Here is a 27,703-nt window from a genome sequence, read left to right on the forward strand (position 1 = left end):
AGTTACAACCGACTCTCCTCACGCCAGAGAGGAGCATCTTGGGCGTGTCCAAGTCTCTGCTTCTCCTTCAACCAAGATGCCCATTGCCATGGCAACTTTGAATGTACTGGCCAGCCAGAGAGGCGGCAGAGCAGGAGCCGGTCGTCGTTTTCAAGATTTCAAGAGCTGGGAGTTGCTAAAACCCAGAACAACTTTACAGCTGGTGCTAACGAGAACTTCATCCAAGTCCAGCCTGTGAGCGGGCAAAGAGCAAATCCCTGACACAGGTGTTCACGTTGCAGGTGGACAACTTAGGATCAGAGGCTGCAGAGAAATAGTGCAACTTAATCCAAACTTCAGTAGAGGCAAAACTTGTCACAGTAGAGATTCTAAAAAACAATAATAAAAAAAATGAACAGCTTTTGCACTGCTAAAGTTTCTTAATGATTTTTGTTTACATGCAAGCTGGCTCTACACTAAAGGAGATAGAAAAGAAGCAGATAAATTAAAAACACTTATAGAAAACATCAAAAGTTATCAAGTCTTTCATGATCCTTTTGTGGTTTTTTGTTGTTGTTCTGCAAGCATTTTGGTAGGAAGTGCCTGTAATGAGTTCAGTTTATCAGGACCTGTGATGCCGACACTTCTTTAAAAGGGTCTTTTCTCTCTCTTCCCTAACTACACTGAAGTTCCTGATTCCAGCATGTCCAAATATACTGAAAAGATATGGCTACATTTGCAAGCTACTACTGTATACTTTGGGTACATCTCAGCTACTTGTTTTCCTTTTCTTGATATGCAAGTATACTTATTATGGTGGTTTCTTTAATCTTCTTCAAAGTGATTCCTTTTTGATTTTTGTTGCATGCATCTTCTAGATGCTAATTAAACAGAAGAGAATAGATAAAAGTCAGAATGTCCTTGGAGGTTTAGAAACCTTTAGGTAAGTAAATGATGTAACCTGGGTGGGTATGTAAACTCTAAGTGGGTGTTACTTGAAATCTCGCAGTCTGCAGTCTACTTTTATATTTATTAAGGCCAGCAATAGGAGGATAAAAAGTGAAGGCCTCCAATTACAACCCTGCTGTTATCAGAAACGTGCCGACTTTTGAGTCAAACTTGGACATACCTTCCCATTGTTACTTTAAGTTCAACACTGAAAGTTTACTGACCATACATTTAATGAGATTTAAGGGGAATAAATAAAGTGGCCTTTTCTACAGATGAGAAACTAAAAGTATACCCCAAGCCGAGCTGCCAGTAGTCCACTCACTGTTAGAAAAAAAAAAAAAAAAGATGACTGAATCATACTGAGCATAACGCACTATTGAATCTCCTGAACCCAACCCCCAGCTTTTTCATTATAACTGCAGCTTGTAAAAATAACCGAGTGCATTTGGCAATGACAAAATGTCTGCACAGTCAGAGGCCTCAGAGGCCCGTCACTGCACATTTATAGTCCGCCTTATTGGGAGTGACTCGCTGTATAAGGACATAAAAGTCATGTGATGTAGTCCGTTGCATTTGGAAGGCCTATACTGTTAGGATTGTTGCCAAAACTAATATCGAACACTCAGTTGATGGTAATAAACACAAACTGAAGCAATATCATCAAGCTGTATGCCTCGATATAAATCAACCCATTTCCCTCCACTGAGATTGGCCTGTTTTTCTTTTAAATTTAATATATAAACATAAGCTGGTCTCATAGGATTACTTCTGTGTTGCCTGTTATGTTGCAGCTGTGGATTTGCTTTCCTGTTGCCAAATCAATGGCAAGCCTGAGTGTGTGTATGTGCAGCCAGAAGAAAAACACAGCATGTGTCGGTGTGAAGACTTGTCTCCATTTAAAGTGTTCTTATTCTAGGACAGCCTACAAACTAACTGCCTAAAAAAACAACAAAGAGAGTTGTCAATTCTAGACCAGTTTGATCAACTTAATGAGGAAAATCTACTTTATTGTAGTGAAATTCTGTAAAAGTTCTTGCTGCTAATGATTTACTAAACATTTTCAGAAAGATGTTGCATCACCTTAAAGGTTCGTTCTGGCTGACTCGCAATCGACCAATTAAACTGAGTAATTATTTCATATGGTATATGATGCATTTACTTTTCCAACAAGTGTGGAAAAGTAAATGCATCATATTTACTTTTCCACACCCATAACATCACATAAAAATTACCCGTAACATCACATAAAAAAAAAAAAATGCAACTTAGCCCTTTAAATGTTTTAATTTTCCAATTATTTGCAGGAGTATATACTAAATATGGTAAAAATCAAATCGGCTCCTGTGATGATCTCTAAAACAAAAATAAATGTAAAATGTGTAGCCTGTCTCACAAAGAACCTTCTAGCTGCTTTGTGAATTGAAGCTGTCGTTATGAGCCCCGATTGAGAAGTTAGGATATTTGTACCTTATTTAGCAAATTGGAGTGTACCTTTTATTGTTATAGCAACGAAGAGAATTATTAGTTTCTCAAAAAAAAAAGAAAAGTTGCAATCTTACCTTGTTTTTGTGGAGCCATAATCTGACATGCAAATGTATATTTAATAAGTAAATGAAGATATTTCTATTAGACATTTGATGCTTTGAATACACTAAAATCCATCATCTGATTATAAAATGGCTGTTTTGAAAAAAAAAATGAAAAAAAAAGCAACAAATGAAATGTTTAAAGACTGTAGAAACAGAAAGCAAAAAATCTGAGCTGTTTGTGAGATGAACACAGGATAATAGCATGTTTCTCACAAGCACTTCTTCAAAGAGGATCGGTTTTGGGTGTGCTGACGCCCTGTGAACTAGTGGAGTCAATGATCAGCATGAGGGAAGGGAGCAGCTGGTGACCAGGGTTAAGAGCGGGCCAGTGTGCTGACCAGTGGGCGGATTGGCATTTGAACTATATATAGACTAGAATACTTCAACTGTCTACAATGCAGATGGTGCTCAAAGGCTGAGCGTTTTATCATTGAAGTATACTGTAGATGGTGACCGTAGTGATGACGAGTGAAAACGGGATGCAGGGGAATGTTCTATACCAGCTGTAGAAATATACCAGGAAATGTTTTATTGACGCTTAAAAAAGGATAACTAGAAATTAATAACAGGAATATTTAACAGCTGTGTTTTTATGTGAATGACCCCACTCATTGAATTGCACACCGCCATCATTTCAAACATATCCATTCATCATTCAATAACAGAATCAACAGAATGTGTCGCGTTTGTTAGGTCTGTTAGTTTTGCATTACTCTCCTACAATAACATGTAAATTATATGCTTTGTGCAAAACTAATTTCTATCACAAAAGCAGTGGTGATTGACATGCATGTGCAAATACCAAGCATCTCCACATCTAACTTAACATTGATGTTGATGATGATGGAACATTCATAGGTTAACAACTGTAATTCTCTGTAAGCCCTTACATTTTGTGATTAGGCGTCTCAGTAGGATTAACCCCCCCCCCCCCCCCAAAAAAAAACATCCATTTGTGTTTTCGATCTAGAGTTTGAATCTCCCAAATTTTTGGCCAACGTTGGTTCTGGTTGAATTCGTTTAAGCGAGGCTCATCCTCAAGAACGTCACTAGAATGCCATTTCTAAGAACAGAGAGGAAATCCTCACAAGCAGAGATATTTAGCACTGGTGTGACTGCAAGCTGATCAGGCCTGAGCAGCATGCCGCCTCCCACTGAACCGAATCGTACAGTACAAGTAGCTAAATACAATTCTAAAACACAACCAGATTTTCTCTGATTAATGACCAGTAAGATATTTCTTATGGATTTCGATTTGACTTTTTTAGGTTTCCTCTGCATGACTGTGTGCTGTGGGACTAATTAAATTACCGCACAAGGAAGATAATTCGTTTTCACACCACAGTTACAAGTGGGTGAATCAGTTCAGTCAAAAAATTAAAAATAAAATAAAAATACAATGTCACTAAAACATCACAGGATTGCAGGGAGAATTCTGATGTTTTCAGGCCAAAAAAACTGGCAAAGCAAAAATAAATTTTTCTCACCACCTACTCAAAATGAGGGAGGAGATAAAGATAAAGGGAGGCCCTCTACCTAAACACCTTACTGGTCTTACTGGTACACCTTACTGGTCTGTCCCCTGGTACATTTTTCCATTGCGTCATAATTCATCTTTATCTGCTAGCTTTGCTTTATCAAATAAGTTTTTATGAATATTTTTTTCTTACAATGAAGTTTATTCTATTCCACTTACAGCCTTCGTATATGTCGGTGGGGATGTGGACGGCGGTGGTGTTGTAAGAGACGAGGCGTTTGAAGTCGGGGTCTATTTCAAAGTCATCTGGGATGAACCTGTTGCTCTTGTCCTCTTCTTTATCTTTATCTTTTTCTTTTTCTCTTTCTTTCAATGCGGTCTTATTTACCTGTGCAAAGGAATTCAAATAAAACAAAACCCATTAAGTTAAATAAGACATGGCTGCAAAGACTTCCGTTTGCATTTGCACTGTGGTTCTATAAAGGTTTGACATAAAGGGAGTGGATGCATAACACATGTTGCACGTTAATGGATTTTTGTTTAGGGGTAAAAATGTGATCATTCAAAACCACGCATCATTTTCCTCTCCGTCACAAATGTGCGCAGCAATATGAGGAAAAATCCAATACGGAACAAGATGTGAAATAGTTCAAGAGGAATTCATATTTGTGTAAGGCACGTCCATTATTTTTTTCACAGAACCAAAAGTGAACCTTTAACAGGTGTGTACTGTTCATCAGTTGTCAGTGATATCGACCTTTTGGTTTGTTGCCAAGGTATACATAATGCGTTCTGCTAAAAAAAGTGAATTAATATGTACTTACACCATCTTTGGCATTGTAGTACTTGAGCTCGCTAGCCTGCAAAGTGGACCGAAGACAGAAAGGAAGAGATCAGGAATGAGTGACACAATAACTCCATAAAGCTCCAAAAAAATAAAATAAGTTCACATAATACTGCCCCTTTAAACATTTTTCTCCTTTATATTGTAGGGCCCTGTACTGACGGCATGAATCAGCAAGGGCAGTGGTGTTATTTTGCACTGCTGAGCTTCCTGTCGGTACATAGGCTAGTCGGTTGCTAACGAGCTAGCCACACTGTTGACGTTCTAATACCCCAGAGCAACCAAGCTGGTTCACCGACTCCCACCACCTGTCCGCTTACTTTACAGCCACGTACAACAACAGGATGGCAAGTGCTGCTGCCACTGTAGAGTTAGCTCAAAGGGTTTGTAATCAAATTAAAGCCAAACACAAGCATCTGCTTGAAAATTTCAGGTCATGAATCAGGTAATTAGGTTCTATTTTTATATAAAAACCTTTATACAAAAAAAAGGAGCAAAAGAGGGAAATGACGTTTCATTGTAAAACATATAAAAGCAAAAGCAAAGTTTAGTTAAAACTGTTATTTTTTTCATTGCATCAGCCATAGTTTTGAAGTACTCAATGTCAGAAGGAAGAAGTTCCCAAAAGGATGCTCCTACAATATTCCTCTGCTTAGGAAAGTTAAATTCACCTGATTGGAAGCATTCCAGTTGAGGAAAAAAACAAAACAAAACATGAACAACCATTGTGTGGCATCTATCGGAAAAAGCACTGTTTTAAACCGCCACTGGCAAGCCATCTAAAATCATGCTCTACATGTTTGTTTTTAATATCTGTGTTAATGTCAAGAGTCTTTGGCATTCCTCCTCAAAGTTACCACACTGAGAATTACACATCGATGCCTCATCAAATCTGGACTGGGATTATTCTAGATTAAACTTGGATCCAACCACTGTTAAAATATATGACCAGCTTTTAACAAATGTCTACTGATATTTTGGCCTTTGGTGAGGAACTCCAAGTCTTTGAGATGGACAGAACTTGTTGTCATTATGCTAGTCTTTAACTCCTCCACAGACTTTCTTTCAGATTTAAGTCAGGACTCTGATAAGGCCACTAAAAGTGAAATCTATTAGTAAAATTAAAACGCTACTTAGACCTAAACCTGCCAGGGATATGAATAGTTTTTGGCTCAGCTGCAATGTTTTTTCAATCTGAACGGTATACTTTTCACATACGGTTTGTATTTGCATAAAGAGAACACCACTATTTTCAATGGGCTCCGTCAGACAATTTTAGTTAATTAAGCAAAAAGGTTTTTTTTTTTTGTTTGTTTCGTTTTTGCCAGGACAGCAAATCTGTTGAGTTACATAAAGTATAAATCAGTCAGTCTACTAAAGATATATTTTTTTACTTTAGCTCCTTTCAACACTACAGAATATGCATGACATTAAAACAATGCCAAGATGTTTAATGGAATAAAGTCATTAAGATTTGGAAGCACTGTGGGAGGATTTTAAACCTAAAAGCTTTAATGGCTGCGTTCAATTTCTTTCCCCCCCTCCATCACTAAATGAACACTCGGCATTTTTTCATTTGTTAATTGGCTGGAATAAAATGGCATTTGCAAAATTAAATAATAATAATTTTAGAAAACCAACACGGGAAACCCCAAAAAACCACCAACGGCTGCGCGAATAGTCAGACATTGTGATTTAACGAGTAAAACAAGCATGACTTCACATTAAGCTGTGAATTACCATTTAATGCACTGTTAATACTGGAAGAGATAAAGTAGCGTATTAGTGTTCCTTACGACCAGGTCTGCTTCTTTTCAGGCTGTTATGAGAGATAACGAAGTGCCATCTTTTAGACAGTTATTAAAATAACAAGTGTTACTGTAATGAGATTTGCAAATTACTACCATCATATAGAATAAGCTATCGCTCTGCTCACTCTGCACATGCAGCTTACTGCACCACTTGATTTGTATGCAACACAGGGGTGTGTGTTAATGAACTTATCAGATCAGGCCGTGGCCACACACTCACCTCACCGTCGACTGTCCACTCATGTTCCTTTTGAAACTTTTCGGCCTCGGTTGCAAGTCTCTAAAAAGAGAGGGGGGGGGGGGGGCGGGGGGTTAGAAATTTGAGGAAAAACAGCAACAAACAAGTGTCAAAGACGCGATCATGAAATTAATGAAATATTAAATTTGATGTCATGGCCCCTGATCTTGGCCACAAATTCAAGAGAGTGCACTCAATATCTTCCCTCCTAAAGGCATTTGTAAGAACCAGTGACGACTGTTACTCTAAAATTAGACACCCACATATTCAATCTTTCCCCAGATCCTAATGACTAGGTTAATGGGTTTATAATGGGCCCAGTTTTTAATCTGTACCTGTTCCAGAAATGCACTGTACTATTAATTTCCCCAGGGAAATATGAAATCTATCTCTTCCTTTTGATATGCACGGCTCTAAGGGCATGAAGTCATGCAGGAAGAGAAGAAATCTGATCAGGAAACAAATTTACTCATCATATGAGAAGGGGGGGGATTAATTTAGTGAGTTATTGATATAGTTTTTGCTTTGAAATTAAGGCAATTACAGCAATTAAAGTGTTTTTGATTGCTGTGCCTCAATGTAAAATGCACTTTGGAATATAGTTGCCACATTTGTGCTCAAGGAAAAACTAAGTATAAAAAAAAAACAAAAAAAAAGCAACAATTAATTATCTATAGATAAGAATTGGGATATTTTTCCTTGAATAAAATAAGAATTGGTTGAACTTTGATTCGGCAGGTCAGGCAAGAAAGTGGAAATCATTACCAGCCTAGAAAAACCTGATCAAAAACAAAACAAAAAATATATTCTTTTACTGACAGCTTAATTATATGTATTATGACTTTAAATTTAATTACTTCAGTATATTTTAAATTACATAACGTAATCGCTGTCCTACAAATATCTTTTTCCTACATGTAGATCTATCAAGATTTTTTTTTTTGCTAAAAATGACTTCCTCACTGAATCGTCTATTGGCTCAGAGGCAACTGCCAATCCAGATTTTCCTTCCCGTTCCCCAAAGGTTTGGCTTGACATCACTTCACATCTCATAGCATATGCTGAGGGCCGATGCTATTGTCATTTGAAATCAGGTTAGTTCAAAAACAATCTCAGCTTCATTTCTCTTTACATTTGTGTTATTGGTACACATATGGCCAATGTGCTTTCTCCTGTCCTGCAGGGGGGGGAATCCATAACTGCAACCACACAAAAGCTTGTATAATCTTTTGAGAAAGATGTGTGCTGACAGTTGGGGTCATGGTGGTCTTTTTACTGGACATATAGAAGCACACGATGCCTTCCTGCAGCTTGAAATGCAAGTGGCCAACGAGTTGCAGCGACATAATATGAGTTGTGTTTTCACTTTCCTGTCGAGCTCAAGACTAATTCAAAGACAAACAATTGATTTGTATTGAAGAATCAGTTAAAATTGATAAAGAAATAAAACAATCCATTTCCAAATTTAGTTTGGAAATGGAATCAAATCATATTCAAAAAAGGGCCTTATTTTACAAACCACTTGCTTTTTGAAAAAAAAAAGTCTTACTAATCTATACATGATGTCGCCCTTTTTGCATCCTTCATAGAATAGCTTAGTTGTAATTATGCATTCCTGTAAACTCAACAAGGGGCAGAACAACTGGACTATTTCAAGCAAGAAATGATGTTCATCCACAAACCTCCATTAACTTTTGGCTATCAAGCAGCATTTCATTGACACGTTTAAAGAATGAACAAGAATACGTTTTCCTCCACTCTGGTGTGCTCATCTACCAACATAAATTCATTGTTATTTTTTTTACTCAAAGTGAATTCTCTGCAGATAGAATATTTTACAGGACCTACTGGCCTCATCGTCGACACACCTCAGCTCACAGAGCTGTCATCTCACATTTCAAGCACCTGTTCACGCATACACACACCTGGGCATTAATTTGTGCAACCACACACACCGACAGAAACAGATGCACATTAATGAGGAACTGAGCGACAGATGAAAAGGTTTAGAGGTCAAAGGCCAGCAGCTGGTTCAGCTTCTGTCACTTTCTAGCTACTCCATTAAGTCCATTCCAGTGTTTTACAGAGTTTCCACCTGAGAGAGCCACATGAACTAAAATGACACGAGTAATACAAATAATGACGGAAGTACTTAATAGGTAAAAGTCTTAAAACTAGCAGCAAAAGGCAGAACTTTCTATAAAGTGCATATTAAGATATTACAACGTTACAAACGGGTATTGATCTATGCCTGGTTTATGCTGTGTAGTTTTATCGGGTCATAGAGGCAGCAGGTCTAGATCTAGGTCTAAAGAAATCAGACCACGAGAGCTAAGAGGTCAGGGAGGAAAATCCTGCCCTCTCCCTTCCCAGTCCATTCTGGAAAACCCCAGCACGTTCCCACCCCAGAAGGAAAATAAATAGCTTGTCTCAGAAGTTGTGGTTTCTTTTCTAATCCATCTTTAGAGGTTGATTGGAAAACCTCTAAAAGGGAGGTGCTCATTGTGATCAGAGACTCAGCTCACCTCAACTGACTCCTGTCAATCAGGAGGATCAGGTGGTGTAGACTACTTATGGCTCCCACCAGACGATACAGGACCCTTATCTCACCATATTTAGTAAGCTCATTTCAGCCACTTGCATAGACTAATTTCATAGAGCAATTCATCGGTGTAGATGATGGCAGACACTGCTACTGGCCTCGACGGTTTTAGGGACACTGGTGGTGCCAAATCATGAGTGAACTCACTCCAAGGTAAAGAGCCAGAGTAAACCCTCCTGTGTATTTACTACATTTTCTTTTTCCTAATTAGTTTTACCTTAATTAGCATCTAAACTGATTCCTTGTAATGATCAAAAGCAACTTTCGCCACGGTTTGAAGGTAAGTCATTTGTCTAATTTGAGTTTTTTTTTCTAATTTGAATAATGGATGAATGGGGTGAATTTTGAAAACATCTCAGCTAACCAAGATTATTTCAGATTAAAAAAAAAAAAAAATCACAGGGACAATACATGTTCTTCTGACGTAGAAACACTCCAGCTCCTGTGATTTTCATATTCTGTAAAGCGCCACACTCGGGGTACTGTATAAAACACACACACACCCTCCCATCACCCTGATTAGAGCGTCTAGTCCTGCCAGGAGAGAACGCATACACACGCAAACACGAAGACACACCTGCCACCCCACTGATATGCAGGGAGAGCAGAGGAAACATGAGCATCTGCTGTTGTGACTGGCACCACTTTAGTCAGATCTATCCTGCTCAGCCCATGGGGAGCTGGGAGGGAAGTACTGAGAAAAAGGGGGATAAGGCGGGTGGAAGAAAGGAGAAAGGGGGAAATACATTTGCACACATCACACAAAGGCGCGCACACAATGGAAACAAAAGGAAAACAACTGTACAGCAAGTACAGAAAGAAGGACATGCTGGCTTTGCAGAATGCCACTTGTTAGAAACGGCCGTTGGTTTGGAGATCAGCCATCACGCCCTGGTTTGATAACTCATCCCTTCCTCAGCAAGCAGACCGTGCTTTGCTGTCTGCGTGCCAGCTGGCTGCAAATGAGACCCAATAACAGCTGCACCCAGCTGGAATGTTTACGTGGCAGCTCCGTGCACCGAAATCAACACCCAGATTGCTACTGTACAATGCATTACATAATAATCACACCTGTCCTTTGGTTTATAAAGCTCTAGGTAAACTCTGCGACCAACTTGACATTCAAAAAACTGCTTCTTTTTTTTTTTTTTTTTACACCAACAGGTGAGGGGAATCATCAATTTGCGCCAGATATTCCACCATCATCGATGCGCCCGTCATAGAAATCAAATATATTTTCAACAAAGGAAATGAAGTGAGCAGCACAATGAACGAGCGTAATTTTGTTTGTACAAGACGAAGCACAGGTGTTCCTGTCCGCAGCTAAATGGGACTGAAAATAGCAGCGTTGAGCAAGGCGGCGAGCTCTAATAAGGGAGACATCAAACACACGCTCCCCTCTTTGTATGCATACTGTATGTCTGATAAGCATCATGTAGGGAAACAGAGATGACAAACAAAAGGCAGGTTCACTGGAGCCACACACAGAGTCCAACAGCTGTGGCTGACAAAAGCAGCCACATACACACGCGCACACGCCCACACACACACATACACACACACTCCAGGAAGTGGTGACTAATGAATCACCGGTGGCCAGAAGCGCACACACACACACACACACACGCACACACACACACACACACACACACACACACACGCACGCACACGCACACACACGCACGCACACGCACACACACACGCACACACACACACACACACACACACACACACACACACACACACACACGCACACACACACACACAGTCACAAAACCAGCTCAGTTCCTTAAGCACACATTAGTAGCACGATTCAGATGTATGTTTTCATAAAGTGAAAGAGATAAGCTTCGGCCATAAATTATCAAACAAAACAAGAAAAATGCCTCGTAATTGCCTGCCAAATTTACAGCGTACAACTCCACACTTTTTATTTTGAGTAAAGCGCTAGCCAACTTTGGATTTTCTTTCTTTTCTGAAGACGACAAGATCAAAATGTGCTGCGAGAGAGCGAGAGGTAGAAGTCGTGAACAAAAGGTAATGCGCAGTATCAACACAAGATATTGCTTTTACAACTGGGAACATCTGATTAGCATAATTAAATTTGAAAGTGTGCCTCACAGAATCAGCCCAGCAACTCTGATTTATAAATAACCAAAAAGGTGCCTTGAAGCAAAGTTTGCTGGTTGGTATGATTATAAAGAATAGATAACGGAAGTTCTTAGATTTGATGCATTTATTGAAAAAGAGAAAAGATTCCCAAGTAAGATTCCCTGAGCAAGGGAAAACTAGCCAAGACCGATTTCTGGTTGATTACTTGGCAAATTGTTAAGCGAAAACATTACAATCCAATGCAAGTGGTAGCTTGAGGTCCCAGTCAAAGCTTTCATGGAGTCAGTTACTTCACTAGAGATCCAAAAGTACATAAGGTATTTTTTCTACTACTATGGTTCAGTATCATTTACACAGTTTGAGGATTATGGTAAAATACAATTTATTAAGTATTTTTCCGCCTTTTGCAGTGAAGTTGACAGAGAGAATTACAGCTGCTGCTTCAGGTCTGCATGTGTGTTGTGCAGCCTACTCTGTTCCTATCAGAAGTATTTAGAAAAACTACTAAGACACAAACTTTTCTTAGCCTGGAGAACAATTTAATACAATTTATTCATGCTTAATACAATTTATTCATGCTTTTAAAATAAATGAAGACACCATTTGGTCGGAGAAAAAAAAATTCCCTTTCTGCATTTAATCATGTTTTCAAAAACATGCAACAAACAACAAAAGGTTTCCCTCAAAGGAGAGAATACTTTGTTACAGCTCTGTAAATGGATCTGTGAATCCACGAGTCCGTACTTGGTTATTAAGATTAACAGCAGAGGCTAATGACTCACAGCATGTCATCAAGTGGCAGCCTAATAACACACTTGCAGACACTAGAGATCAGTGTCTCCTCCATAATTACACACCACTACACAACACAACATTAAAAAAAAAATAAAATAAAAAAAGCCCTATTCCACTACTTGTGCTGTTGTTCTCGTCCTCTTCAGACAAGTTAATGAGCACGGAAGCTCCTAAACAAGCAATTCAGAATTTTATACATGAAAAAAGACAGATGAGGGTCCTCGAATGAGAGTTTTCTCACTTAGTTTGCCCAGCGTTAAAAACAAAATTTGATAACAGATAAAGTAGCTAAGCAAAAATTATTCACATTGGAAGAGGGGCATCTGTTTATGATCCCCTTTGTAGCTAAGCAACCAGGGTGTCATGGTTACCTACTGCCTTCCGTGGTCCATGCACTCCACAGACCAAAATCTCCCAGAGACCAGAGACATTTTATTCATCAACAGTCCCACTGCAGCACAGGCCATCTTTCTTCTTGGCAGTTATAAGTCAAACTAAACCCACTCTCAATCTTGGTGGCAGCAGCCCACACTCAATTAAGCAAATTTGGTTTTCCTCTTGATGGAGAGTCACTCCAGCAAGTTGAGGCGGAAAAACAACTGTTTGTTTTTTTTTCTGTTTCCATAAAAGGGATACCAATTGTGGTTCCGTCTCTGGTGTGCAGCCAAAGCTTTTTAAATCTGCTGCCAAACTACTAATGCAATCCAAGGCCTGAAATAACTGGGCAATCGATACTCAAATTTCACAGTCTGCTCTGTGGTGTGAAGCCATCTTTAGTTGTCTGTCTTTTTTCTTTGGTGTAGTTGAGAAGAAGCAGTTTTTTGCTTATACTTTCCAAAATAAAGGAATGGGTTTTTTGTCATTTTAGCCTAATTTTTGTTTTCCAATCACAAGGTCCCTATATAGTTTTATATCGACATTTGACACCTTTTGAGACTCGGAATCAATTTTCTAGTTCTTATCACTTATTTTTGAATTTTTAAAGTAAAAAGTACAAGTTTTCCACAGGTTGTCAAACAGAAGTTAGGCCTTGAATATCTCAATGGCAAAAATACAAGACAGTAAGGTCAAAGAAGATGACAGAAGAGGAGACGAACCAAAAGTCAACTGGATAATTCAATGCATAGATAGACACACTGACCTGACATTAAGTCTATTTCAAAAGGTGGTAAGAGATGATGATGCATGCAATTTGAAACAAGTGCTACTTTCCTCCCAAGGAGCAAGAGCCTACAGGTGGGAACAAAGTACATGTTGTTGCTTTCAGACAAAGAAATACTTCATGTGCCATGTGTGTTAATGCTCTGTTTTTCCCCTTTTGTCCAACCATCAATTAGAAGAAAAAAAAAATCAGCTTATATATTCCATTTACATACATTAAAGAGACTATAAAAGAAAGCAACTGTAACCATTAAAAAAACAACAAACAAACCTAATTTGCTAACATTTTGGGAGACTTCTACCGGAGTCACCGTGGAAGGAAGAATGACCTATTCCACAGGGAGACGTTAGCGGTTCCATCAAAGGCTGTTGGTTAAGAAGAGCCATTCAATAATTGATGAGCAGAGAGCCAGAGGAGCTGGAGGTGAACTGAATATCAGAAGGAGGCTATTTTTTGATGAGCCAGGTTAAAAAAAGAAGGCCGAGTAATTGTAATTAAAAAAAAAGAAAGAAAAAAAAAAGGTGTCTGTTGGTCGAGACTGTGTGATCCGAGTTCATTCACTATTAATCGCGCCTACGCTGCGCTGTGAAAGATTTATGTAATGGCACACCATTGAACAGGAAGAGGGCCAGAAACTAAGATATCCAAATACAACTATTCCTTCCGAAGCATATGCATATCTGTACATATGCTTGTGCATGTGTATATATATATATATATATATATATATATATATATATATATATATATATATATATATATATATATATATATATATATATATAAATAAACAAAATACTTAAGGGTTATTAAATAACAAGGGGAGATTTTAAACAAATGGGACTGGATGATGTGTCCTTACTGGCATGATACATTTGCGTATGAATTACGTCATTATCAGTCATTGTCACAATAAAAAAAGGAAACTTGGAAGAATTTGTACCACCAAGATATAACCTCTATTTCATAGAAGTATCCTACTTCAAAGTGTTTCAAATGTAAAGCGGTTTGAAATGGAGAAAGAGGAAAAAGACAACATTGACATGCCTCTTCACACACTCCAAAGAAGAAACAAGAAAGGACAGAAGTGGATGGAGGGGAAAAACAAGGGAGGGAAAACAAACACAGGAAAATTGGAATTAAGTGTGACAGAAAGTCAGGCTGAAGCTATGGGAGAAGCAACGCAAAGTCACAGGCAATACAGCCAGCAGAACGGGATTGAGGGGAAAGTTTAAAAGGAAAAGACATGCATTGTATAAGAAAAAGAAATAAAGCATGCAACGTGAAATAAGAGTATTTTTTAATAAGAACAAGATTAAGGAAGTTTAAGAAATGAGACAGATGGCCAAACGTGTTGCATGGGTTGTAACAGTCTTGGCACAAATGTCAGGATTCAGGGACTGCAATCAAGTCCAAAAGAGACCGGTGAAATAACCTGATTCCTCTAAAAGGTCTGGGTGAAAACTCTTAATGTGACGCCCTTTTTAGCATTTTAATCTGGCTAAAAACTTGACAGTTCCTAGGAGCACTGTACTTCATATAAGCTCGGCAGATATGCAGTTTCACCAGGCACACCAGGTAATTCACCAACTAATTGCTTCTGCTGCTAGTCTCATGGAACTGTGCGTCTTAAAGATCTACTCGATGGGATCTCTATCTCCATAAACAAAATTGTTAATCCAATTTTGTTTTGAATTGTATACCAAGAGGCCAACATCAGCCAAGTTGTCTGCAGTAGACCTCTAATCTTTAGTACACTGTCTGGAGAGACAGAGGTCAGACAGGCCACAATTTTACACTCATCTTTCTTAGATATCAATAGAAATCCTTTCAGAGAGAAAAGTTGTATTACACTCATGTTGAGCCACAATATCTTCTTAAAACAAAAGGAAGGGAGAGACCACACTCAAAAAGAAGAGACATCAACATTACAACAGACAAACAAGCGGCAGTGCTGTTAGTTTTCCCTTTGATGCTAATCAACAATTAAATTAATGAACTGTCCTTCAGCAATCTCCTCCTTCATTATTTCACACTTTTCTTAATAGCCAAAATGTGCAGCTGATGAGTCAGATAAAATGTAACGAGCAAATCTCTAGTACAACATCCCAGCTTTTCCGCCCGGGATCGCAGTGCGATCGCGTTTCCCTCTCCAGGTGCAACACGACACCAGCAACTAATTGTCCCTCATCCCTAGGCAGTTATTGGGATGCTTGGCGGGACTGACGTTGCAATCGATGGGACTGTGACCATGGCAACAGGCTGTCGGACTTTAATTGGATATTTCTGGCACTCTGAGCCGGATTGATCGAGACTGGGAACGTCCCAAGACCCTAATTTAGTCTGCCTGATCTGGTTAACCTCATGAGCAGTGAAAGGTTGTGCAGATCAATTTAGCCTCCTGCCATTTCTAAGTGTACATACACAGAACCAAAAGTCACAATAATGATGCCTTGTATCTGGCAAGTCTGCTCAGTGCATGAACTCTTTAAAAATTACTTCCTCAACTTATTGGGGGGGCAGTAGGTAAAATGGTAGCAGTCTCCAAGATTTGATTACAGGTATATTTTGTGTAGCAGAGTTTGAATAAATTGATTAAATTAGGGAAATATTGTCAATGAATCTGCCTGCAAGTTAATTTTAGTGGTAGCATTAAATTAGATTAATCATATTTGTAATGGCATATTTAAGTTTAACCTTCAGGTAAACTGTTTAAGACATGCCCTTCACTTATTTAAAAAAAAACAAAAACAAAGAAAAAAGTCATTAAATGGAATAACGTGTTTTGTGAAATTTATACGAGCACAAAACCTGATGCAACCTCACAAATCATCTGCTGAGGAAAAAAAAAAAGAAACATTCAATAATTATTCCTGTTGGAAAAAGTTTGGCCTTTTTCTCGAGCTGCGTTCAGTGAAATATCGTCCAAAACTACCCATGTGGTCTGGGATAGGCAAAAGGAAAGATGCAACAATAATAAACATTTACTGGAATTAGAAACAAACCCTCCGTGATAACAACGACAAGACAGAGCAGCACAAACTGTTGCATTATGCAAAGATTTTTAAGTGGCAACTTAAAGTAATCTATCTGCACGGTATCTAATTATGTTGGATCGGCAAATGGCTTGAAGCAGTGGAAGAGTTCCAGAGCCTGTTCTCATTTGTAACGAACAGAAAACAGATTTTGTCTGCTACAGAGATACTTGACAGCACAAACAATTGAAAGCACAACGTCCAACAACAGATCCAAAGACTCGAGAGCCTGGCTCTCTCAATGTTATAGGTTTGCAAAAAAAAAAAAAAAAAGAAATCTTACCCTTAGGGCTTCGGAGCGATTCGCTAGCAGTTTCTCTATGTTTCCTGCAGCTGTTGCCACCAGCTTTCTCGCGTTGTTGGATTCCACGCTGAAGTGGGTTTTGTGTTTATGATATATCTAAGACAATCACAAGAGAGAGAAATGCCTGGGTGAGAGATAACGTTGTGTCAAGTGAAGACATAAAAATAGAAATAAAAAGCCAGGATCTTGGTAGATCATGTATTTTTCCTTCACTTAATTCAAAAAGCACAATTCTGATTAAGCTTTTTCCTTTGATTAATGTCGATCGCCAAAGCCCAGTAAAAATCTACCTTACTGCAGATAAAATTGTACTGTCAAGCCAAAGCAAACTATTTACTAGAATGTAGAATATGTCCCTGCAAAAAGAATACGACATAAAAATGCCAAACATCCAATTATTTAGCAGCCGGAAGGCATTCTACTGTCCTGCATTCAAATCACAGAGCTGAGGCATATGCGAGCATTCGTCTTCATGCTCCTTGCATGCAGTTAATTTAGTCATTCCACGAACATAATCATGTTTGCTGTTGATTTTTGTGACGCTTCAAAGTTGACTGATTTTATCCTCGGAGGCATCTATCTTTGTGGATTAAAAAAAAATAAAATGTTGTGTGAATTCTGTCACATAGGAGTTTGGATGCAATTTTAGCCAACACTTGAACGCTTTTGTTCTTGATCTCATCTGTGTGTATATTGTGCAAGCTGAAAGGAAATGATGTCACCCCAGATATAATGAAGAGTTGCTATAAATAGTCTGTTGATGCTTTTCCGACAGAATGGGTCAAGCAACGAGGGTTAATGAGAGGATAAAACCCAAGTAACAAACCGCACACAATAATTAACTTCAGCTGAAGAAATCTTATTTCTTGCAATCTATGCTGACATCACTTAGTTCTTTGCAAAAGTTTTCATACCCCTTTCATTGTTTTTATTTTTCATTGCCGTACACCTACAATGTGAAGATCATATTCCTCTTTGGAAAACAGCTCAAACTCAGTGAGGTAAGACAGAGCACCTTAAGTTTTCAAAGATTTGCTACAGATGCTTTCTGGGATTTAGGTAAAGACTTTGAAAGACAAAACATTAACATGTTTTGATCTAAAAAAAAAAAAAAGTCTTTAACAGCTATACTCTCAAGACTTTTAGATGTGCTCCTTCCCAACACACCTTACATCAAACAAACGGCTAATTATGAGGCTCTGGATGAGCCGCTGAAGAGGGAATTCAGCCATTCGATTCAGGTGTGTCCAACAGGTGTCCTGTCAAATTCTCCTACCCAAGCTGTGGATCACTACAAGTCTTCTGACTCGCCCACTTTTCAGACATTAATTTGCAACGTTATCATAAAATACGTATCCATTTTGCTTCCGCGTCACAAATGACTCCCTGCTTTTGTGTTGGGCCGTCAGATAAAATCCACATTTGATTTTTGCGTTGTAACAAAACAAAGTGAAAAAGTTTAAGGATACCTTTCAATGAAAAAAAAAGAAATTTAGCAAACGATCAGAGTTGGGTTAGAACCTGAGCCGCAGATGTGATGGTGTTCATCATTCACCATGCAACCAATTTGCTATAGCATAGCAATGTCAAAGAAAATAAAGCCTCTTACCTTTATTAGGTCATCCAACCCGCTGGCTTTGTCTGTTAATGTGATCAAGTCTTTTTGAATCTGGAACACCCAATCTTTTATGCTGCAAGTAGAAAACAGAGCAAAAAAAAACTGTTTGTCTCATTCAGCTGGAAAACCACCTACATTACCACATTATCAAGTAAACCAACTCGCTAAAATATCTATACAGACTCGGCGAAGGGAAGCGTGAAATATTAATGTTTAGTCAAGTGTGTTCTGTAAGTTGCTCTAGTTCCCATGTGTATTAAAGCAAGGGCTTTCATGGTTTTGAAAAGATGTCATGGCCTCTGGGTTAACATGCTGGCTAATGTATTTTCCCCATCATGAACAAAAAAACAAAACAAAACAAAAAAACATGTATCAAATAATTTTTTTTTGGACGGGTGGATGTGAGGTGTTGCGTAACTTCACAATCTAGAGAACAATCAGAACATACTGATAAGCTCTGAGGCGAGCGTGATCCATCTTTACCCTTGCTATATTTGACTTGCTGGTTGACTTACAAGTCAACCAGCAGCATTATGTGACCTTGGTATGAAGCCAGCTTCAATTAACATGTATAAACAGTTAAGAGAACATCTAAACAGCTGTAGATCATTTTTCTCCACTGTGACTTTCAGCACAGCAGCTCCTTATAGAGTAATCGACATCCAGTTCAGTTTTGGTTATGCATGTTTGTGTACAAGCGTGTGCAGGATCAGCGCTTTCAAAACAATGACGAGTCTCTCTGCTTGTTTGGAGCAGTTCTCAACTGACCACGGTACCCTTTCCCCCCCGTTTCCATGTCTGGGCCCTATTGCATGAGTTGTGGCAAATTTAAAACAGGTCTTCTTATGGCTTTCGACAATAGCTTTTCTCTGGAAGCAAAGTTTGTTGTAGCTACAATTACCAGTATATATTAAAAATATGCATTATGAGGAAGTTTAATATTGTTTTACTCCCTTTAGAAAATTTAATTATGCCAGATTCATTACGTAGATCATTTTTTCTTTTCTTTGTTTCTCGGGATTTTGATGATTGCAACTGGCAGATAACAAAAAACCCCAAATTGAATGTGTCAGAGGTCTTGGAGGTCAACAGCGGCGTCTGGGTAAGTCTGCAGTTGTGACACACTTTTAATTTTTGGATAATGAATTGAACACTGTGAAATAATCAAATCCTTTCTGGTTTGCTCTGAAAGGTGCTTTCAGATCTCTTCTCAATTCAAAAAATATTTGATGCAAGTTTGTTTTCTGATGTGAAATACTTCCAGTGTGCAGCTAAACAGGTTGGTATTTATATCTTCATGTAATTTGTCAGGATGGTTCCCAAGTTTCTCAATGCTTGAAATAGATTAACCAGCTCCTGCTCAGTATTTTTGTTTTAACAAGCTAGTGATTAGGATCTTATAAAAAAAACTGACAAACATTTCTCTGCAGAAACAGTCTTGGCAGGTAATCAGATACTCATACAATGCATAAATCAGTCACCTGTTTTCTGGCTAATCTTTGTGAGTCTTCCAGTTAAAAATTGTCTTCTTCCCCAGCATTTTAAATCATTTTTTGTCAATGAAACTAACATTTTTGAGATGTGACCACTGTTCATGTTATCAGACCAAAAAGGTAAAAAAAAAAAAAAAAAAGAAAAAAGTACAGTGCAATATGACCAGAGGAAATATGTGGCATAGCAGCCACACACATTATATTTAGCCTGCCAAGAGACAGCTGCAAGTGGCAGAGGGCAAATATAGAATGAACCCAACGTCAGCACATTCCCCTTTTCAAACTTCTGCACCCAACTTTTCACTGAGTGGGGCGCACAGCCAGGGGTTTACAAAAAAAATGTATAAGCAACTTAACATATTTCCAATCAAATAAGATTCTAGGTCTATATTTTGGAGTTTATTTTCATTGTAATGTGTTGGTTAGGGTTGCAACTGATTATTTACCATGTTTGATATTCACTTGTCGACTTAATTAAAAATTATTTTAAAATCCTTACCACATTCAAGTGTAAGTTTTTACTCATACCTACTTCTCTAGGTCGATTAACTGACCTGCATTAAAAATTCCAGCTCAATGACCAGCTTCCATAGCCATTTCCATGACAACAATGGAAGCTGCAGCCTTACTGGAAAGTGAACCTACACTCAAATCTTAAGTCATATTTCTAAATGCATTTAGCCCCATCTGTCTTCCCATAATTTTTGTCCCTAGTTTCCCTGTAACAGTTGAACAAAAGCCTTTCTACTGCATGGTGCCGCCATGTTGCCCCGTGTCCATCGTGATGCTAACCACTAATGTTCTCCAACAACCTCCGAGGCTTTATCACAGATCAGCTGGACTTACACCGAGGGTGCACACCGATGGACGATTCAGGTGACTTCTGAAGGCACCTGAATCGTCCATCGATTCATTCCTGGATTCCAGGAATGTTTGGAATCCAGGAATCCAAACATTCCTGGATTCTATACAGGAATGTTCAGTAGAGTTGTGAAAAATAAACACATCGCACCTTTTCAGATTCAAATTTGTAAAACATTCTGAAAACCATGCATCTTTTGCCTTATATTTAAAAAAAGACAAAAAATGAAAAGATTCAATGATGTTTGGAGCAGTTACTTCTTAAAAACAGACATAATTCTTCTTATGAATTTTCTACAAATTTGTTAGAGTAGTTAGTTGTGTTATAAGGAATACAGAAAGGTAAAATCTTGGCCTGGAGGCTTCTTAAAGTTAAGTAGTTTTCAAAGAAAGCCCAAAAATACTTTTCAAGAAAGAAGTAAGCATTAACAAATATTTGGAGAAGTTAGTATGTAAAGTTTGGATAGTATGACTTTATTTGCCTTTTCTAAGCCCCTTTGGGCATTCTACCTTAATCTTTTGGGAAATAAGAGCCGGGGTGAGGGATGAGTAAGGACGAGCAACAGAAGGAAACAACCATAATGGCAACTGAGCTATGCAGAGTGACTCGTCTGCAGCGGCTACAGACCTCAGGGCTGGAAATGAGAGAAACCATGTGAAAATCAGCCAAGTGTTAGCCCCACTGGCACTGTAAGCCTCTGTTCTCTCACACTTGTCTCACTGAGTCATTAATATCACCCACTTATGAAGCGGGCATTTTTTTTTTTTCCTGTGACAGTTTGAGCCCCTTTTTCTGCTCAACTTCTTCATTTGGAGGTAGGAATGTACCAAGAAATTTGCCAATTACTAGAATCTGCCAATTATGATCATGACAACCAGGTGACGGACTAGGAAGAAAAAGTGGCCCGGCTTGGATTTTCTCAGCAATAATAAGCAATTGTCTGCGATTGCTTTTAAACACTGATAGTAGTGATGATTTTTTTGGAGCAGCCACTGCTTAAGGCTATTATACCACAGAGCTAGAACCATAGCACTGTGCATCTGTGCTGGATGTAAGACACAAACAGGGAGATCTAATTTATGTGTCTCTAGTAGGGATGGAGGAGGCTTTTCCCCTTTCTTGGCTGTTGAGTTTTTAATAAGCACAGCAGAGGCCGTTTGTTTTTGTAGCCCAGGCTTTGTGGGACGAGTTTTGTCGGCTGGTGCTGTAGCTCTTGTTCATGTGTTTACAGGTCCCACTCCGCTGCCGCTCAGTGAGTTGATCTATGAAGAGCTTGGATGTAGCAGAAAAGATGTATAGAAGGCTGAGTGTGACAGCTTCTCCATGGGCTGAACCACCAGCCAACTAACCAATTGGCTAACCGGGAAAATCCCCGGTAGTCCCGTGTGCCTGCCTGTCTGCCCCCTGATGGCGACCAAGCTAACCTGTCAAAAAGCCAAATCTATATCAGCGTTTCCCCTCCCATTATCCAAGGAAAAAGCCCTTCCAGCAGGACCACCTGGCCCCCCAAGAAGATCACGTTTTGGGAAATAGTGGAACAAATTCCCACATAAGGTTTTGTGAAAACATGGAGACGGATGACTGAAACTATCTCACTGCTGTGCTTGAAAAATAAGACGTCACAATTTTATCAGAGACCAAGAGGCTCACGCCATTTTTTGCCTGATAATTTTTAAAAAAGGTTTTTACCTTATAGATATAATTCTTTAAAGTATTTTGGTTGATTTCCTGTTTATTCTAATAGCAAAAGCAGAAATCTATTAAGCTCAGAGCTCCATAAAAATAATCTAATGATGATCACTGGTGGAAATGTCTATTGTAGCCACTATCAGAAACCTTTCAGGGTTATTTACGCAACCTCCTGATCCAAAATATAGAAAAAGTAATACCTAGTATCAAATTGTACAAAAGGCAGTGCAGAGAGTCGGGATCTTCTGTGTGGTTGTGGTTAAATGGGTCACATGTTGCCTAAAGTATTAGACCAGTGGGTTAAGCATTTGTTTGCTTAACTGCAGCTTTTCATATTAATTATTTTCTTTAAAGTTGATGGCTGTTATATTTTATTCATATCAACGTTTTTTCTTTTCTCCCCGCCACATTGTGCCCACTGCTGCTGCCATCTTTCATTGGCACCAAGTGTTCATTTTTAATTGCTTTAAACCAACTTTCTCCAAATAAGCTTTTATTAACATAAATGTTGTGTTTTAATTGCAACGCCAAACTGCACAGCATTTTTGTGGTCTCACATTTCTTGGAGGCCACATGCAAGTTGATACCGCAACTCAGAAGAAAAGGTTTTGGAACAACAACAAAAATAAATAAAATCCAATGCTTTAGTTTCATCAAGTTTAAATTTAACTAATTAAAAACAAATGTTAAGCATAACTGTTAAAAATGAATGCTCACTGTTATCACCATTACATGATTTCCTGCGGTGTGCTAAAATGAGTCGCAGCACTGTCGGGCTTAGATCTGATTCTGCAATAAGACATACACACACACACACATCTGAAATACTGCTGCTTATTGTCCACAAAAGTTACGTTTGACAGCAGATATCATCTCAAGCTGATTAGCTTCAGAGAGCCAGGGACACACTTGGCTTGAGTTTGGACAAACAGGAAGAGAGATGTGAATGCTCAAATTCAATATCAAACGTCATTATGTTCTTTCCACATTCTCGACGTGTACAATAATGTGTCGAGTTAAATGCCATGAAATTAAATGACACGCTGGCCAAGAAAACATAATAAAACAAACAATTCAGTCTCAGATGAGAGCTCCTTCTCACTAATTAAACTCTCTAAAATAAAAATATCGTCTCTTACTACAGGTTTAACCCTTTTATTCCCACATACAATAGCTGATAAAGATGTACGTAGGGGCAGCTTAAAATAAAAAAAATAATCCCTCCACTTCACTATAATGACTGTTACACCAGCTGTTCTATGTATGTAAGTCAGTAACTAGAGTGTTAATGTGGTTTTAAGAAATATTAGGGGGTTGTCCATGGGACAGAGGTAACCATGGCAGGTGGTGGTGCCAATATGAAATATGTAAATATGCATAGAAGGTCAAAAATACACAAGCCAAAGCTATATAGATGTGGGAAAGTAGGAGAGAGTTGTATTCATTTTTTAAGACTACATGTGGTTATAAAAATAAAACTGTACAATTTTGAGGTCGACTGTCAATGCACTGGGTTGGCTTTGCTGTTGGAAAGGATTATGAACTGCCACAAGTTAATGGTAACGTTCTTGAGTCGTTTTAGGAAAGACATCTCCTTAGAACTGATTTTGAATAGAGATGCAAAAAGTAACTGGGTGGGAATGTGATGACTTTTGGCTGCATCACTTAATAAAATGAAAACACAAGTGCATTATACTAGTTGAAAAAGCTCACTGGCTACTTTTAAATAAACACACACATCAAATTACAAAGCTACAGGAACCCAAAATTAAACAACCTTCGCTTCCCCAGCTTCTTAATATTTGACTTTGAATCTAATCTACATTAGTTCTTCTTGTGAAGATGAAGTCATCACAAAATAATCCCCTAAAGCAAAACCCCTTAAGACATGCTTCACAGCTCTGGGATTGAAATATTATCATCATTGTAATTTGGGGTCAAAAAAGGCTGAAATGATCTTGAGCAGCGACACCCACAGAGAAGGAAATGTTTGAGGATGTGGGCAGGAATGTAATTGAACCACTAGGGTATAGCAAGTAAGAGCTCTGACTGAGAAGCGATGCGGCAGATAAGTTGTGGGCTTGACAGGGTTCTGAAAAGGACAAACATCCACTTTGTTTCCTTATTTCAGTCCTTTTAGAAGGACTAAAAAGGACTGAAGTCTAAAGAGGACTCAACGTCATATGTATTTTATAGGAGTTTCCACCTAAACCTTACAGGCCAGGAAAGAGCAGTATTATGTAGAGGAGCAACTAAAAATGCCCACAGAGTCAGCAACACAAAGTTGCCTGGGAACATTTTTTTATATAGTTTAGGAAGCAACAAACTGGAACATCAAATCCTCCCATGGCTTTGGCCTTGTACAAGAAACAGACAATGACCTTAAAATTGAAGTGTTTGGTTAAAAGTCAACACAAATAGTCAGGAGCCTGGCCTTTTAGAGCCCTGTGGCTGAGAACAGAATCTTCAAAACAAAGAACCGATGTAGAGCCTATAACACGGGGTGACAAGAGTATTTACTAAAAACTAAGACATGAAATTGGTAATACGTCCAGACTGGTTAAAAAAAAAAAAAAGTATACCAGTTCTCTAATTATGCCTCATATTTCAGAAATGTTTCTTAAATGTAAGAAACAGGAACAAGATATTGATCTGATGTTAGTCAAAGCCTAATGAGTCGAATTCTACGCCTAGATTTTTTCGAACATTGGATTTAGTTACTGGATAAAAAGAAGCAACTGTCTGCTCTTCCACAGTCGCTTCACTATCCATCAGTTGAAGAGGTCTAGTTCTTTTGCAGTTGTGATATATTAGAGGGGTTGTTTTCATTTTATATAATATTCTGCCTTCTGCCGGTAAATCTGTTTGAAAGTTTTCTTTGTTCCATTTCTGCAACGTGATTATATGACCGCATTAATTGTGACTCCAAGACATAGAAACATTCTTGTTCCTCCTCCTTCTGGGCACATTTATAACCACAGATCCCAAACCTGAAGCCAAGTCCTCTTGATTAAAAAAAATAATAATAACATGTTGGTGTATGTTGGACAGAAGGTTTTCCTCATAATCTTCAGAAAATCTCACTTTGCTTCCGGTTACAATCAAACCTGTGCACATTTTTTTTACATTAACAAGTCCTTAATGTGTTGACAATTGATAACTTATCCAGATTATTTTTGTTCAATCCATCATACATCACCTGTTTTCTGCAAGGTTCAAACAAACACTACTGATATTTCCCCTTTTACTGAGGTCAATAAAGACGTGACTGCAGGCTTTGTAAGCGTCTCCTTGCACCATTATTTTCTATGGCAAACACTGATGTCTCTGCCTCTAATGTTCATTTTCCTCTTAGCAAACCAGCCAGAACGTTTTATTGCAACTCCCCGTCCTTAAGCGGAAAAGCAGTGTTTCAGTGAAGCCTTGACAACAGTAATCGCAGAGCTTGATAAAGCACTTACGTCGGCCGTACAACCGCTGTAAAATGAGCTGAGTCAAAATTTTATGAGACCACTTGCACAGTGATGAGGAGGGTTTGTATGTGTGGTTCACAGCAAGGGCAAACGCGCACAAACGGTAGCATGTTTAAGGGGGGCAATATTTATCCATTTTTACAATTTTCTTGTGTTGATATATAATTTTTAAGTGCAACTACATATATCAGTGTTTCGTGAGTTTTCCCATTACTGAGGCTCATTACGAAATGAAACACTCAAGTTCTAATTCATCACCATTTATACCAAAGTGAAACAAACAAAAAACCTATGTATGTTGTACTCTTCCATGCAGAAAACTGAGTTCTGTGATTCACAACCAAATAGCAAGCATCGACTTTGTTCTTGACTCACCCTTTGTAGTTGAGCAGAAAAGGTTTACATGTAGTGCATCTGGAAACTACTCAGTGCTTCACTTTTCCCACTATTTTTTTTTTTTTTAATATTGCAGCCTTATTCCAAAAAATTGTATTAAAATTAATTTCTTTCCTCAAAATTCTACACACAAATACCCTGTTATGACAATGTGGAAATTTGCTTTAGTGTTTCGCAAATTTATTAAAAAACTGAAAACCAAGCGGTCACATTTCCAAAAGTGTTCACGGCCTTTGCTCAATTCTTTGCTGATCCACCTTTGGAAGTCACGATATTTCGCTTTCATAAGTGAACCCAGCAGCAGGCTGGGTTTGTTTTTTAATATGCGACAGTCAGAGTACCCAAAGGATGCCAAACATCATGAGGGCAATATGTTTCTCAATAAATGTAATTGTATTCTTGTTTGCTTGCAAACATTCTTTGACAAAAACAATACATTTGTGGGATGGGTTTGTGACTAGAAGGCAAGGCCAGATTTTCTGACGATAATGAGAAAAACCTTCTGTCCGACATAAACATGCACAAGCCTGTTATTTTAAATATTTTAAATAAGATGGCCTGTTTTCAGGCGTGGGATTTGTAGGGAAGAATGTGTCCAGAAGGAGGAGGAATGAGAATCTGTCCATGTCTTGGAGTCATGATTACCATGATCATGTAATCGTGTTGCAGAAATGACTGGAAAAGCAGGAAACAACCCCTCGCAAACCATAAATAAGGACAGAGATCAGCAATTTACTGAGTCGAAATTTCCACCGCAATCTCAGAGTGTGAAATAACAATTGCAAAATACTGCTAAGGTGTGGTACACGGGAGGAATTATTTCAAACTGTAAGATATTTAAGCTCTACGTATTACTTATACATTAGGCCAGTTGGACAGGCTAACTGGCCTAAATCGCCTGCAATAAATGGTAGTTAATGAGAAATCAGTTCACAGAGAGAGTGGCAGGGAAGCCAAAGGTTTTAATGATTTGCAAAAAGAAAACAATGTTAAAATACATTAAATAGGCCTAAAACGAAAATGTTTTTACCAGTTTATTATTCACACCACGTAAGTAAACGCTTATTGAAACTGGCCTTTATGAAATGATTAACTGCTAACTGTATCCAAATCATTTATTTTCCATTGCCCACCCCTCAGACTGTCTCTTGCCTCTTCTTCATGGCTTCTGCTCTGATGACTAAACCTCATCATCCCTGTCACCTTCACACTTCCTGAGCAAACTTGCTACTCATCCATCCATACATCAAAACTACCCTTCAGCTTTACAGCA

At 38.4% G+C, this 27,703-nt stretch overlaps 1 protein-coding gene across 1 annotated transcript in view; it reads right to left on the bottom strand.

Moving 5' to 3' along the window:
* cacna2d1a (calcium channel, voltage-dependent, alpha 2/delta subunit 1a) overlaps positions 1-27,703 on the bottom strand; it is an 84,360-nt gene that overhangs the window by 50,703 nt on the left and 5,954 nt on the right. Inside the window, exons 2-6 of the mRNA XM_008400613.3 lie at positions 18,509-18,590; positions 16,879-16,995; positions 6,872-6,931; positions 4,821-4,856; positions 4,216-4,384 (exon numbers count right to left, since the gene is read on the bottom strand). Of these exons, the coding sequence (XP_008398835.1) occupies positions 4,216-4,384; positions 4,821-4,856; positions 6,872-6,931; positions 16,879-16,995; positions 18,509-18,590 (464 nt within the window). The remainder of the gene's footprint in view (positions 1-4,215; positions 4,385-4,820; positions 4,857-6,871; positions 6,932-16,878; positions 16,996-18,508; positions 18,591-27,703) is intronic.

This window comes from Poecilia reticulata, chromosome 23 (genome assembly GCF_904066995.2).
Source record: "Poecilia reticulata chromosome 23, P_reticulata-male-v2, whole genome shotgun sequence".
Classification (NCBI taxonomy): Eukaryota; Metazoa; Chordata; class Actinopteri; order Cyprinodontiformes; family Poeciliidae; genus Poecilia; species Poecilia reticulata.